Here is a 14,153-nt window from a genome sequence, read left to right as displayed (position 1 = left end):
ATACCAATGCCTGCTAAGAATGTTAATACTTGTTCTCACCCTCCCTGCATTGGATTGCTTTGAAACGTGTGTATAGGTGCTATATAAAAAACAGTAAATATGCTACCCTGTTGAATATTTAGCAGGAAGGGGACCATAGTAATAGTGCAGTAGTTTGTGGGTATGTCTGGGGCAAGTGAGTTTTTTTTTTTAGCAATGGGTGGACCCAGGCGTCTTTTAGATTGGTGGGGGCAGTGTGTGACGTGAAGAAAGAGTTTATAAGAGATGTGATGAAGCAAAACAGTGCTTCGACAGTCTTTGATCACATATGCCGGGCAAATGTCCCCTTGACATCTCAGTGGTGGTAGGCCATTGATGATTTGCAGGATCTCGGCTACTTGAAGTTAAAGGCTAGGTGGTATGGGGCTATTTTTGTTGCAACAATCGGAGAGCTATGGCCTATCCAAAGCTGGAGCAAACTATGACCGCTATCCTCCAAGGCTCCTGAATCGTATAGATTCAGTATTTAGGTACTCGATCTAAAATCATATCTGAGGGACTGCAATTATTTAATGAACTGCGTCTGGGTGAATGGAATTGGCTGGCACAACCGCAAAATCTTTAGGATCTTAGATTATTAAAGCTGATTCTGGCTAACAGATTGGCAAGTGCCCTGCCAAACTTGGTACACCAAGCACAGATTGCATTTAGTAGTCATAGGTGAACTCCTACCATCAGGTGAGCTCTAACTGCCATAAAACGTGGGGTCAAGTTTATTTATTGCAGCCTTGCTTAAAGTTCACCCTGAGATGCGGATGCTGGCAAGTGCACCTGGGCAAGTCACCAGGGCCTGCTCAGTGTGGCTGTCATGGCACTGGATGGGCCCTTCGCCTGAATTGTAGCGTGTCTGTGTGGAGTTAGTTGCCACGGGCCTAGTTTTTCTGTGACCTTTGAAATCTATAGTGATAAATTCATAAAACGCGCTGATTTTAGTAACGAAGTTGGCAAAGCATTACGCAGCACAAAAAATATCCTGGCAGAGCTTTGGACGGTCTGATCGGAGCGACTGAACCCGCAGCCGCCTACACAAGACTCGGGTGTGACACGGGCCGTCCTGTAGCTCTGGTAAATCGGGCAAGAACTAATACATGACCCGTTATGAGATACTGTCGGCGAAGCACATGAGCTCATTGTGTATTTTGCTGGAGGCTTCCGACTCCTAATGCTCTCCACCCCCCTCACCCCCGCCTTGCAGAACTGTGATCGCAGCAGCTCTGCATGCTCACACTCAGCCCTCAACCTCAAGAGTTCAACCAAGGGACACGTACCGCAGCCAAATGAAAATGCTTTCCGACTCATGCATGGATTGTGTGGTACTTCAGTGAAATTGCTGCTTCTCTTTTTTCAGACTCATTGGCAAGGCCGAGAAGAACAGTGTTTACGCGAGCCATCGAGGGATGCGACCTTCACTGGCAGGACAGCCACCTCCAAAGGATCATCAGCAGCGACTTCTATATGTCCCCTTCCTACCAGAGAGAGGGGGAGAGCCTACTCTTCAACTCCCAGGGGCAACCGCTCTGGCTAGGTTAGTCACAGCCATTCCTTCATATGCCATGTGTAGAGTGCTAGCTAGTGGCTGCTTCTGGCGCCACTAGCTGCGCTACTTAGTCCCATGCGATTTACAACGATCCCAATTTACCGGTGGGGGGCGCGTATGTCGCCGGTCCTACTTCACAGGGCCTCCTGTGGGACGGGTATTGGATTTGGCAGAATGCCCTAGTGTTCACCTGCTGGTCAGTAGCAGCATCCTGATTAATGTGAGCCTTCCTGGCTGATGTCTGGTTCTGCCCATAGGCTGTTTCAGGGGGATGAGGAATCTACAAGTTAATCGGTGGATAAAGACGACTGCCCTTTGGCGACTTTTAGTTGCAGGTCAATCGCAGGGGCATTGAGTTTGCAAGGGGGAGTGTACACAGCAGATGGGAGAAATGAACTTGTCGCTTTTGTCAGAGTATGTAGAAGCTATGTTGCTAAATTGACTTTTCCCGTCCTTGGCTTTCAGAACATGTACCCACAGCTTGTGCTCGAGTGGATGCCTTGCGCTCTCACGGCTACCCCAAAGAAGCATTAAGATTGGCTGTGGCCATCATCAATACACTGAGACTACAACAGCAGCGGCAGCTGGAGATCTACAAACACCAAAAGAAAGGTAAACCCCTCTAGAGAGAGAGAGAGAGTGTGTGTGTGTGTGTGTGTGTGTGTGTGTGTGTGTGTGTGTGTGTGTGTGTGCGCTTTAGGACATGTACTGTCTTTAATGGTATGGTGACTGTTAGGCAAGATTGTATGCAGTACCCTTTGGATGCACTACAACAACCATGACCTCTTGGCAATAGGAACCCAACCGTTGATATAAGTCTGTACTACACAGGTTAGTAACGTGTTGAGAAACCAGGCTTATCTTAAGAGGGGTCAATGTGAGCTGTAGGGGATTAGAGATTTACAATGACAAGTATTCAAATAAACTCTTACACACAAGGTTTCGAGGGGATTGGGTCCTCCGACGTATTCCATATCTATGACAGGTAATGTCCACAGCTGTGCTGCTTCCGAACAGTTTCGGCGCCTGCATCGATGCGCCGTCCCCGAGGACCTCATCCAACGGCCGTCACCCAATGTGATAAGTAGGACGCACGATGCCCGTAGCCTCAGTTCCGTTTTTTCCACGAACGTGTTCGCTTCGTGAATCTCGGTATGCTTCGACTATTTGGAGTTTGTTGTATTCTTCTCGGTTCTTGGAACCTGTTCGGTTTTTGTGAAAACCTGTTTGTGACGATGTCTACCTCGTCTTCAACCCCGCGTCCGGGCTTCAAGAAATGCGGGGACTTTGGGTCAAAGATGACGGTGAACATCTTTTTGGCAGCAAGGCTGACGAGAGCCTTGAGAGGTTGCAGACCTCCAAAGCTGCAGCGAAGTCGTTGTGTGCTGCAGTTCGACAACCTCTGCCTTTTCGTCCTAGGGGACAACAATGGAGGGGAGGTTCCTTTCGCTATTACTCGTCCTTCAGTAAAGCGAGAGGAGCTATCAGTCAAAGAGGCCACCGCAAGAGTGCCAGAGGTGGAAAACAGGGTACTCGAGGTGCCAAAGCTGCTCGGGCAGTTGCCTCTTTGCCCTCAGGCAACACAGCAGCCGCTACCACTCAGTCATGAGGCCGGGTCCCATGGTTCGCCGGTTGGGGGAAGGCTGGCGCAGCATCTTGTAGAGTGGCGTGCCATTACTTCAGATGTGTGGGTTCTGGAGAGCATAACCCACGACTACTGTCTTCCCTTTCGGCAGAGGCCTCACGACAATCCACCTGGGAACCTCTCTTTGAAGAGTCCGGATCCGCTCCTTGCGCAGGAAATTCAAGCCCTGCTGGAGACAGGCGATATAGAACTGGTGCCTGTAGCGGATAGGAACAAGGGATGGTGTATTCCCCTTATTTTTGGATTTCGAAGAAAGACGGGGGATTGAGACCCATCATGGACTTGCATGGTTTGAACAAACTCCTCAGGAAGGACAAGTTCAAGATGGTTACTCTCTCAAGTCCTCCAGGCCCTTCAACTTCAGGACTGGTTGGTGTCTCTCGACCTCAAGTACGCTTATTTCCATGTGCCGATCCATCCCAAGCACAAGAAGTACCTGAGGTTTGCAGTTGGCGACTCACACTTTCAGTTTTGGGTCCTACCGTTCGGATTGACCACCGCCCCGAGGGTTTTCACCAAGCTCATGGTGGTGGTGGTGGCAGCGCATCTCAGGAAAGGGGAATTCACGTCTACCCCTACCTGGACGATTGGTTGATCAGGGGGAGCTCTCCCGAGCAAGTCCTGGATCATCTGTCCGTCACCTGCCACTCCTTTCACAAGCTGGGCTTTTCCCTCAATTTAAAGAAGTACCATTTGATGCCAACACAGCAGCTCCAGTACATCGGAGCAGTGCTCGACATATCCCTGGTGCAGTGTTTTCCTCCCCAGGTGAGGGCTCTTCACATTCAGCAGATGGTGCACAAGTTTCAACTTGCCCAGAATCTACCAGCGTCCGAGTTCTTGAGACTGCTCGGCCTCATGGCATCCTGCATTCTTCTGGTGCCAGAGGCTCGTCTGCGGATGAGATCTTTGCAGTGGGCACTCAAGCTCCAGTGGTCTCAGTCCTCCGGCAGGCTGTCCGACCCTGTTCAGGTGCCGCCCTCGGTCGACCAGGACCTTCTGTGGTGGGCCGTCGAAGGCAATCTGATGAAGGGGTCTCATTTTGGCTGCCCTGGCCAGAGGTGACGATTGTGATGGACGCATCTCTGACGGAATGGGGAGCTCATACCAACTAGTTGACAGTCAGCGGTCGTTGGTCTCTGTCGGAGTCCAGACTCCATATCAATCTATTGGAGCTGAGGGCCGTCGGGCTTGCCCTGAAGGCTTTTCTGCCAACTGTGCGAGGAAAGAGTGTCCTGATTCTAACGGACAACACAGTGGCCATGCACTACCTCAACAAAAAAACTGTTCGGAAGCAGCACAGCTGTGGACATTACCTGTGGGGGGCAGGATCACTTCCTCTGTGCAGGGAGGCGATGCAGCTCGAGTTCTGGGCCATCCAGCAGGAAGTTTCGATCTCGGCTGTTCATCTGGCCTGAGACGACAAGACGGCGGACGCTCTGAGCGGGCAGAGCACGATCTCTCACAAGTGGGAGCTGGCTCAGGAGATTCTCCTGGAGATCTTTGCCCTTTGGGGGACCCCTCAAGTGGATCTCTTCGCCTCCAGTGTCAACCGGAAGTGCGAGAGGTTCTGCTCGTGGGAATTTCCTCCAAAAGGAGCCTTAGGAGACGCGTTCGTGATGGAGTGGTCATTCCCACTGCTGTACGCGTTTCCTCCATTCCCCGTCATCCTGCAAGTACTGCGGAGGTTACAGAGGTTCGGTTCCCGGATGATCCTCATTGCTCCGGCGTGGGCCCGGAGGACGTGGTACCCAGACTTCTCGACTTGTCCATCTGCCCTCCATGTCTTCTTTCCTACCGAGACGATCTGCTCTCACGGGAGGGGGGGGGTCAGGTTCTCCATCCAGATCCCTCAACCTTCACGCTTGGCTTCTGAAAGGTTGAGGTATAAGGATTGGGACCTCCCTGAAGACGTGATGGAGGTGTTTCTCTCGGCCAGGTGGCCGGCAACAAAGACTATGTGCCGTTGAAGAAAGTTCTGCGACTGGTGCATAGTTAAGAATGTGGATCCTTTTGAGTGTGACATTCCCATGGTTCTGTCTTTTTTGCTTTCCTTGGCCCACAGGGGCTTGCAAGTGGGGACCATTAAAGGTTACCTGGCGGCGCTGTCCATATTCAAGCACTCGTCTGAAGAATGTTCCTATTTTAAGATTTCTTTAATTTCTCAGTTTTTGAAAGGGCTCACTAATGTGTTCCCTCCGTCACCTTTTCTGGTACCCGGTTGGGATTTGAACCTTGTTCTGTTTCTAATGGGTGCTCCGTTTAAGCCTTTGCATTCTTGCCCTTTGAGACTGTTAACTCTGAAAGCTGTTTTTGGTTGCGGTTACTTCTGCTCGCAGAGTGAGTGAGTGAGTTATAGGCACTTTCAGTTAAGCCACCCTTCACTGTTTCTCATAAGGACAGGGTTGTCCTTAGAGTTCGTCCTTCCTTTCTTCCAAAGGTGGTTTCGGAATTTCATTTGAGCAAGAAGGTTGTTCTTCCAGCGTTCTATACTCCACATCCTGGTAAGGAAGAGGAGAGGCTCCATAGGCTTGATCCTAGGAGAGCGTTGAGCTTTTATATTTCGCGCATGTCCCGGGTCAGAGTGGACGTTCAACTTTTCATTGGTTACGCTGGAAAGCATTTGGGACAAGCTGTGACGAAACACTTTGTCTCGTTGGATTATTTAAGCTATCTCCGAGTGTTACCGCTTGGCGGGTAAGGACCCTCCGGCTGGCTGACGGGACAATTCTGCCAGGGGAGTGCCTGCGTCTACTGTCCTGCAGAGGGGTGTTCCTATTCGTCACATCTGTGATGCAGCCACCTGGGCTTCGGTACATACTTTTGTACGTCACTACTCCCTTGATTCCATCCGAGGGCAGGATCTGGCCTTCGCAATTTGATTGGGCATGCTAAATTTGTCTTCTAAATTCTTTTCCCACCTCCTTGCTTGGTACTGCTTTGGGAGTCTGTCATAGATATGGAATACGTCGGAGGACCCAATCCCCTTGAAGAACAAGTTACTCTTACCTGGTAACGTTCTTTCGATGGGATGGTCCGACGACGTATTCCATATCACTCCCTCCCTACCTTCCCCGCTGCAGAATTTCTTATGCGATTGCAGCTTGCGTTCTGCAAGGCCTTGTGTGTCTGACTGGCAGCAAACTGGTGTCGCACGTTCTGGGGGAAAAAACTACAACTGAGGCTACGTGCGTCCAACTTATCCCATCGGGTGACGTCGGCCGTCAGAAGAGGTCCTCGGGGAAGGCTCATTGACGTCATCGACGCAGGACGCAGACACCGAAAATTTTGCAAAGCAGCACAGCTGTGGACATTACCTGTCATAGATATGGAATACATCGTCGGACCATCCCATCGAAAGAACGTTACCAGGTAAGAGAGTAACTTGTTCTTCTTGATTAAACAGTTATTCATTTATCAGTCAGACTAAGTCAAGTACCCTTTTGGGATGGCATACAAGCACTACCTACACTCTCAGGTGACTTCAATAGTTGGGGTGCTGCTGACAATATATCACTGCATTTAGAATATTCTTGGGAGTAGTGTTAAAGAGAAGAGAGTTCAGAATAAAATAAGTATTCACACAGTTGTTCTTAAGCAGGTAAGTACTTTCAAAATAACCCCCAATGCAAAGTCAGTCAACCCTATCCTGGAAGGAAGGCAAAACACATGAGCAGAAGAGCAAAGATTCATTCAGGGAGCCAGGCCAGTCAATGTTAAGTTAGCAAAAGTCAAGGTGAGCTGAAACACTTCTTGCAGGTAAGTAGAAAGTCTTTCACAATGTTTAAAACGTCTTTGTACAATATAAGAAATCGAAGTAGGGCCACAAGCTGATTAGGCTTGTGAAGTAAAGAAGCTGCAAGCAACTCTACAAGAGCAACCGAGACAACACTCCAACGAGGACAAGCAAGGTGGCACAACAAGAGGCAAGTTCTGTCAGACTTTACAGGACCTTTAGATTGAAGAAAAAGTGCAGCAGATGACTTCTGTTCCTGTGCAGCTCTGTAGATCTTGGTGTTCCTGGGCCTACACTGCAATGGGACGGTCACCCCTCGCAACCGGTAATCTTCAAACCAGTGGCACTTCAGTGTTTCAGCTCCTCTCGATTACCGCAAATAGCAACACTGTGGTTCCTGGCTGTCGAGATGGGCTTTCCTTGCATCTGGGGTCCCACACTCTGAAGGGGCCCAGGCTCTGTCAGTCCTGCTTCCTGGGAGTCCGGAGGATCTTCTTGGAGCTCTTGGCCAGCTTAAAAGCAACTCGCACAATCTGGTGTTCCTCTCCCTGGCTATTCGGTTCCAGCATCAACTGCAGTGGAATTTCAACCAGCTCTGAGAGGATGTCCAGGTGGCTTATTTGGAGTTGATTAATCCCACCAACTCAAAGGGAAAAATCGTCCTTGCAGGAGCTTCTCTGTCGATACAAATTTGGAGTTTCGGCACAGCAGCATAGCTTCACCAGGTAAACAAACGGTCCAGGAGTTGCATCAGGCGTTCTCCAAGTTCTTTAGATTCCTTCGTCCAGTGGTTGACTCTGCCTTCCAAGCCAAAAAGCCTCGTCTTTTATTCAGGTTTCTCCCTCATTCCAGCCTAGCTGTCGGTCACCTAGCAGGGTGGCTGTCCTTGCCGGACAGCCCGCTGGCCAATCACCTAAGAGTACATTCCTGTTTCCTAGGAAACTGAGCACAGGGAGTTTCGGGCACCTCCCTTGTTTCCTGCCCTGTCAGACACCCTCTTGAATCCTGCTAAAGACAAAATGAACAAAGGGACCAAACCTGGTTTGGCGCACAGAGTAAATCTCAAGAAGGACCTTTCCACAAAGAAATGGTGACGAAAGAGTGGGGCCATTTTGACAAAAATGGCACCCTTGGGTGCTTTACTGCAGCTGTGAATGCCTGCAGTAAATTCACGGGACGGTAGTTAAAAATAAATCACTGCCACCAGCCATTCATCGAGGAAAGGGTAACATAAAATTGTTAAATTAGAAGCTAGACAAGGGGCTACTAAGTAACCCCTCCAGCGCCCTATTGTAATATAGTGTGTGCTGGGTCTAAAAAGCTACACGTGAAAGTGATTCAGTGTCAGTTTCACTTAACGGTTCTTGAAAACAGTTTATCCAAGGAAAGGCATTTAAACCTGGGGAAATCTGAAAAACTTCCCTGTGCAACTGCACTGAAGGTGCTGTGTGACAGACACAATGTAAACAGATGCCTATAGAGTTTGTCAGACTCCACAACCAAAAGAAACAAGAGTTCAAAATCACATTAAAATACATGAGTGGGGAAAAATGGTCTCGCTCTCTCCAGGTTAAACATTCAAGTCCTCAAAATCCAGCAAAGTTGCTGGGGGTCTCTAAGGTAGAGAGGAATTGGAGCATTTCTGAGAATGCTTCCTAATGGTGACCAGATTTTTTTTAAAGAAAGACATGTCAAAAACATAAAAGTAGGACTAGCACCCCTAGTGCATTAAAACTCCCCTGCCCTACCTTCGTCTCGCCCCCTTCCATGGCACCCCCTTGCCATGGCATCGGGCATTAAAAATAAATTTCGAGCACTTTTCATATATATTAACTGCAAGGTTGTAAAATTATACGTCAGTGCTTTGAGGAGCTTTTGCTTTGATTGTTACAGGCTTTGCTACGCTTTTTTATTAACCAGTCTCAGAAGACTCAGAAGTTTGACTTAACCTTCCATGCCAGCTTCAGTAATGCCTGGGTCTACTTCAAGCTATCAGACCTGTTCTTCCATGTCACCTTAGTAATGCTGGCTCTCCTAGATATCCACTATGTGGAAATGGGAGGCAGGCCTAAATGGAGGTATGTGGGGGACCTCAGTCAGCTACAGTTTTGGGCCGGGGAGTTGACACTCTGTTGGGGATGCATTGTGTGCGCAGACGCACTGAGGGCCGCCTCGCCAATGGCAATAACTGGCAGGCTGCACTGAAAAGTGAACAGATTTATTACAGGAAGCAGAGTAAACCCATTGCCAGAAGTATGAATTAAACATACTGGACTAGCTAGGCACACCCACTGGCATGGAATCCAGGGCCTGGGGGTGGGCATGGGTACCCTTGGAACTTTGGGTGACTGGGGGAAAGGGACAACGGGAGAGGAGGGAGAGGAGATGAGAGGGGAGAGGAGACTGCTTAGTTCACATGTTATGCATAGGCCGACAACTAGTGGAACTTGCAGAGTATTCGTTTTCGAAACTCAAAAAAGGTATGGTTTGGGGGAAGGGGGTTTAAAAGCCTAGTGAAACAGGGGGGGTAAACCCCCAATTTTTTCTTTTTCTTTGGTTGTAAAAGTTACGTTATTAATTCATTCTGTTATTTAATTCGGAAAAATCATAGATCCGTCATGCGCTAGTTTGGTGACTTGCAGAGGGCAGGATAATTACAGGGCATAGCGATTCCGCCCTAGGTGGCGGATTACACTGAAGCTGGTTTCCTGCTCAAGGGGGGCTGAACAGGTTTTCTGACAAGGAGCGTTGGCCAGGCCTTTAGGAGGAATGTGGTCCCTCGGTTACTGGCTGTAAGCTGGTGGCCTAGGCTGGGGACAGAGGCAAATGCTTTAGTGTGTAGTCCACACAGAAGGCAATTTCCAGTGTGCCAGAAACAAACTATAGGGATTATTAATGTACAAAATATAATGATCAAGAATGTTGTGAACATGCAAGCACTTGACAGAAATAATAAAGCGAGCAGTCCTATCAGTGCAAGATAGAACATACATTTGGGACAGCGGACTGTCTCAAAGCCATTTCCACAGCCAGTTTTATGAAATTCATGGTCTCCCTGCCCAGTCACAAAGTTTTCCATTTGTCTTGCATTCTGTCTTGCTATTTGTCTCACTCGTTAATTATCCCCACTCAATCATATTTTCACACTTTCCCTCGGTTCAAGTCCCTATTTTCTGAGCTTCGGCCTTGGGACCGTAGAAAACTGAAACATTACAATTAGCAATTCCAACCAAAAGCTCAGTACAATGGTGTACTTTTGTTTGTTTGTTTTATTATTTATAATGCGCGAGCGAACCCGGGGGTATCAGGGCGCAGACTTTACAAGAATTTTCGAAGCTTGGTTACAGTACACGAGGAATATACATAATACAAAAATAGGTGCACAAATGTTATATACAGTATATACAAATCATCAGTAAGGCCAGCTTTCAGTCATTTGCTTCAAATGTGATAGTCGTCCTAATGCAGTCACCTCTAAAAGACTTGCATCAATCACAAACTAATTTTGCCCTGTCTTGCCACCAATATTGTGATGTATAAAAGCTGGTAGGCTTTTAAGGAAAGGAGAGCGGCCAGAAAGACGACCAATACTATCGGAATAATTACGATCCATGGCTAAACTAGATTGCTTAAAGAGAACTCAGATTCTCAGTCATGGGCTTTGGCATGGATTGACATGCTCATTAATGTTCCCCGTCCGGCGAGGAACAAAGCGCCCAGGTGCCCCAGGCATGGGAGCGCTCTACAAATAAAATATACTAAAGCTGGGAATCCTTGGTAAAAGAAAACTTTCACTGTATTTCTTCTTTAAACCAATCACTGTACTCTGGGTCATACGGCCCCTAAACAAGGACAGTCCCTCCCCCCTGCCCCTCCTCTAACACTCAGTAAATGGGAAAGAATAGAACCCTGACACCCCCTATGAGGGGTATGGAAACGTGAGCTGAGCCAAGTGTTCCGAGGCACATTTATACTAGCTCTGTGGATGACCTTCCTGAGGGCTACTATTCAGACCATGAAGGTGGTCGGGAGGTTGGTTTGCCTCATGCAGCACCCTACCAGATACCGGATCAGAAGAGGCGTACCAGCCTGGAGCCTCCCGCACTAGAGTTCGGAGGCTACGATATCCCGGCGGACTGCAAGGAGGTCCTTGCAAAGGCCAGGGGGTCCTCGACTCTTAAGTGCTACGGGCATACATGGAAGAGGTTCTGTCTGGTGCCGTGCCCAGAAGATCAGACCTCTGCAGATTGCGGCCCCTCAAGTGCTGCCGTACTTGCTATCGCTGGCCAAGGCGGGGCTGGCACATGCCTCCATCAATATCCATCTGACGGCTATCTCCCGCTACACCAGAACTCTGGGGCGGTTGTCGTTGTGGTCTCACCGCCTAGTGAAGGAGTTAATGAAAGGACTGTTCCGCTTGTTCCCGCTGGAGAAGGCCCCGGCCCAGGGGTGTGAACTAAACATGGTGCTGTCCAGACATGGGCCTGCCATTTGAGCCTGTACATTCAGCGCTGTTGAAATTCCTATCATGGAAAACAGTGTTTCTTGTGGCCATCACCTCTGCACGACGAGTGGGAGAGATACAGGCCCTCTCCTTTAAACCTCCATACCTGACAGTCCACGAGGGTAGTGCTGAGGACGCACCCCTCCTTCATGCCCAAGGTGCCGTCAGACTTCCATCTCAACGAGCCCTTGCTGTTACCTATTTTCTTCCCTTCGTCGCCGGCTGAGAGGACTTTCCAATCGCTGGATGTATGCTGAAGTACGTGGACCGCACAAAGAGTTTTCGGAAGACGTCACAGCTGTTTCTGAATTTTTGACCTGTGAACCAGGGAAAGGCCCTCTCGAAGGCTTCCATTTCCAGATGGCTATCCGGCGGCATCTTGCACTGTCACCGGTTGGCAAACCGGCCGTTGCCCGGCCGTCAGAGAGCCCATTTGACCAGAGCGATCGCTGCTACCACTGCATTCATGTCTGGTGTGCCCCTGCTGGACATATGCAGGGCTGCTACGTGGAGGTCGACACACACCTTCACAAGATTCTACTGCGTCGACTGGGATTCCAGGGTGGAGTCAAGAGTCGGCCAGGCAGTGCTGCGCAACCTGTTCGCTTGAAGGCGAGCCTGGTGAGGAGTTAAGAGATGCTTAATGTTGAGTTGTTGAAATGCTTAATGTTTGAGCCTTGCCACCTCCCGTGGTTGTGCATGTGTGTACTATGCATTCTTGTATTCATGAGCATGTAAATCCATGCCAGACCCCATGCTGGAGAAGGAACAAGTTACTTACCTGTAACTGTTGTTCTCCAGCATGGGTCTGGCATGGATTCACATGCAAACCCTCCCTCCAACCCCTCTGCGGCTCTTCTCTTGGTCCTACTGCCACTTTACGTGCTACCAAATCTGAAGATGGCTGCCAGAGGAGGGACTTGGGTAGGGGGCAGTAATTGGCTGGGGGCAGTATGACCCAGAGACCAGTGATTGGTTATTAGTAGAAAGACAGTTCAGAAACTAAACTGAAACTGATTTTTTCTTTACCGAGGATTCCCAGCCTGACAGGGAATATTCATGAGCATGTGAATCCATGCCAGACCGATGCTGGAGAACAACAGTTACAGGTAAGTAACTTGTCCCTTCTTGAAACTCTACATACTAGTCTCCTCACCACTGTAACTGAGCGCAGACAAGTGAACCAGAGCATGCTTAAGAACACTTAGGATTCTGCCGAAACGGCTTGTCGATCCCTGGCTCAGGGCACACTCCTGAAGAGACATGCGTGGCTACGGAACTCTTGATTCAAGCCAGAGACGCATGCGTCGCTGATGATAAACCCAGGGAAGAATCCAACCTGCTTGGGACGGTGGTTGATGGGGCCCTCGAGACTGGAAAAAATGGAGCATGACACCCTGAAAACACTGGATCAAATTACACAATGACCCTCTACAAGACGAGGATCTGGGTCCAAACGGCTTTTTCGTGGCCAATGCTTCACTCAACATTCCTCGAGAAACAATTGGAACTCTCCACAGGGAAATAGCGGATACACCACCCTGTATCCCTAAAGGGGTCAGTGTTGTGGCAAAGGAAGGGGCCGGGTCTCTACCCCTGGAGGCTCCCCGACCTCTGGTTCGAAATGACCCAAACATTCAGGTCCTCTCCCATGCCTCCCCGGTCAGGGGCCGGCTAACATTGTACCTTGAGGCATGGGAGGGGGATAACTACAGACCACTGGGTGCTAAAGACCGTGGCCCAGGGGTACTGTATAAAATTCAACCGGTCCCCAAAATTCTGACCTCCACAAGCAAGACTACTGACACCAGACCATCTTTGCGTACTTATTCAGGAAGTCTAGACACTACAAGAGAAAAGAGCCATAGAAATCGTACCTCTGTCGCTGGTAAAAGAAGGTATTTATTCAGTGTGTACATCCTTGCACCCTAAATGTATCTAACCATTCTCCCTGTTTTAGATCTGCGCCCAGCAAACAAATTTGTAAAGCCACAATAGTTCTACATGGTCACTCTGCAGGAAGTAAATCCACTGCTATCACGGGGGATTACATGGCAACACTGGACTTGAAAGATGCATATTTCATTGTTGCCAACGCACAGAAATACCTCAGATTTATGATGCAAGACGAGCATTATCAGTTCAAGGTACTACCCTTTGGCATAGCATCTGCACCAAGAGTATTTACAAAGGTACTGTCATGATGCATACCTCTAAGGACCCAGGCCGGGCCCAGCAACCCCAGAGGCAGACATCATTTTCCCCAGGGAAGTCTCAGCGGGCCCAAGTTGGGGCCCTTTGGACTCAGTCCTGGCGCCTTAGGCGCCAGGCTCATAGCGGACCCCAGTCCTGGCGCCTTAGGCGCCAGGCACATAGAAGAGGATATGTGTTTAAGTGCTTGGGTGCACACTTACCTGAGGCAGACCTTGCTGCTTCATCCAGGCCCTCTTGAGGCCCGAATGGGACTACTTTACCTGTAGGACTACTTCACCACCCGGGTGTGGTCGGGGAAGGATACATACCTGATTGGTGGAAGGATACATACCAGGAACTTCTTCCAAGGCTATTTAAACCCCACCCGAACAGCCACACGTGCTTCGCGTTGTTCTGCACCTAGCAGCTGGGCGCTCACCGTGTCAGCTCCTGCATCCTGACTTCAGCCACGCCTGCCAGCACCCTGGGACACCTGCAA

At 49.4% G+C, this 14,153-nt stretch overlaps 1 protein-coding gene across 1 annotated transcript in view; it reads left to right on the top strand.

Moving 5' to 3' along the window:
• ZSWIM5 (zinc finger SWIM-type containing 5) overlaps window positions 1–14,153 on the top strand; it is a 547,686-nt gene that overhangs the window by 400,594 nt on the left and 132,939 nt on the right. The window contains exons 6-7 of the mRNA XM_069642358.1: window positions 1,388–1,564; window positions 2,042–2,188. Of these exons, the coding sequence (XP_069498459.1) occupies window positions 1,388–1,564; window positions 2,042–2,188 (324 nt within the window). The remainder of the gene's footprint in view (window positions 1–1,387; window positions 1,565–2,041; window positions 2,189–14,153) is intronic.

Source organism: Ambystoma mexicanum, chromosome 1q (assembly GCF_040938575.1).
Source record: "Ambystoma mexicanum isolate Mex_15411 chromosome 1q, UKY_AmexF1_1, whole genome shotgun sequence".
In the NCBI taxonomy this organism is placed as follows: Eukaryota; Metazoa; Chordata; class Amphibia; order Caudata; family Ambystomatidae; genus Ambystoma; species Ambystoma mexicanum.
The sequence above is the reverse complement of the archived record's forward strand: the minus strand, read 5'-3'. Positions and strand labels throughout refer to the sequence as shown.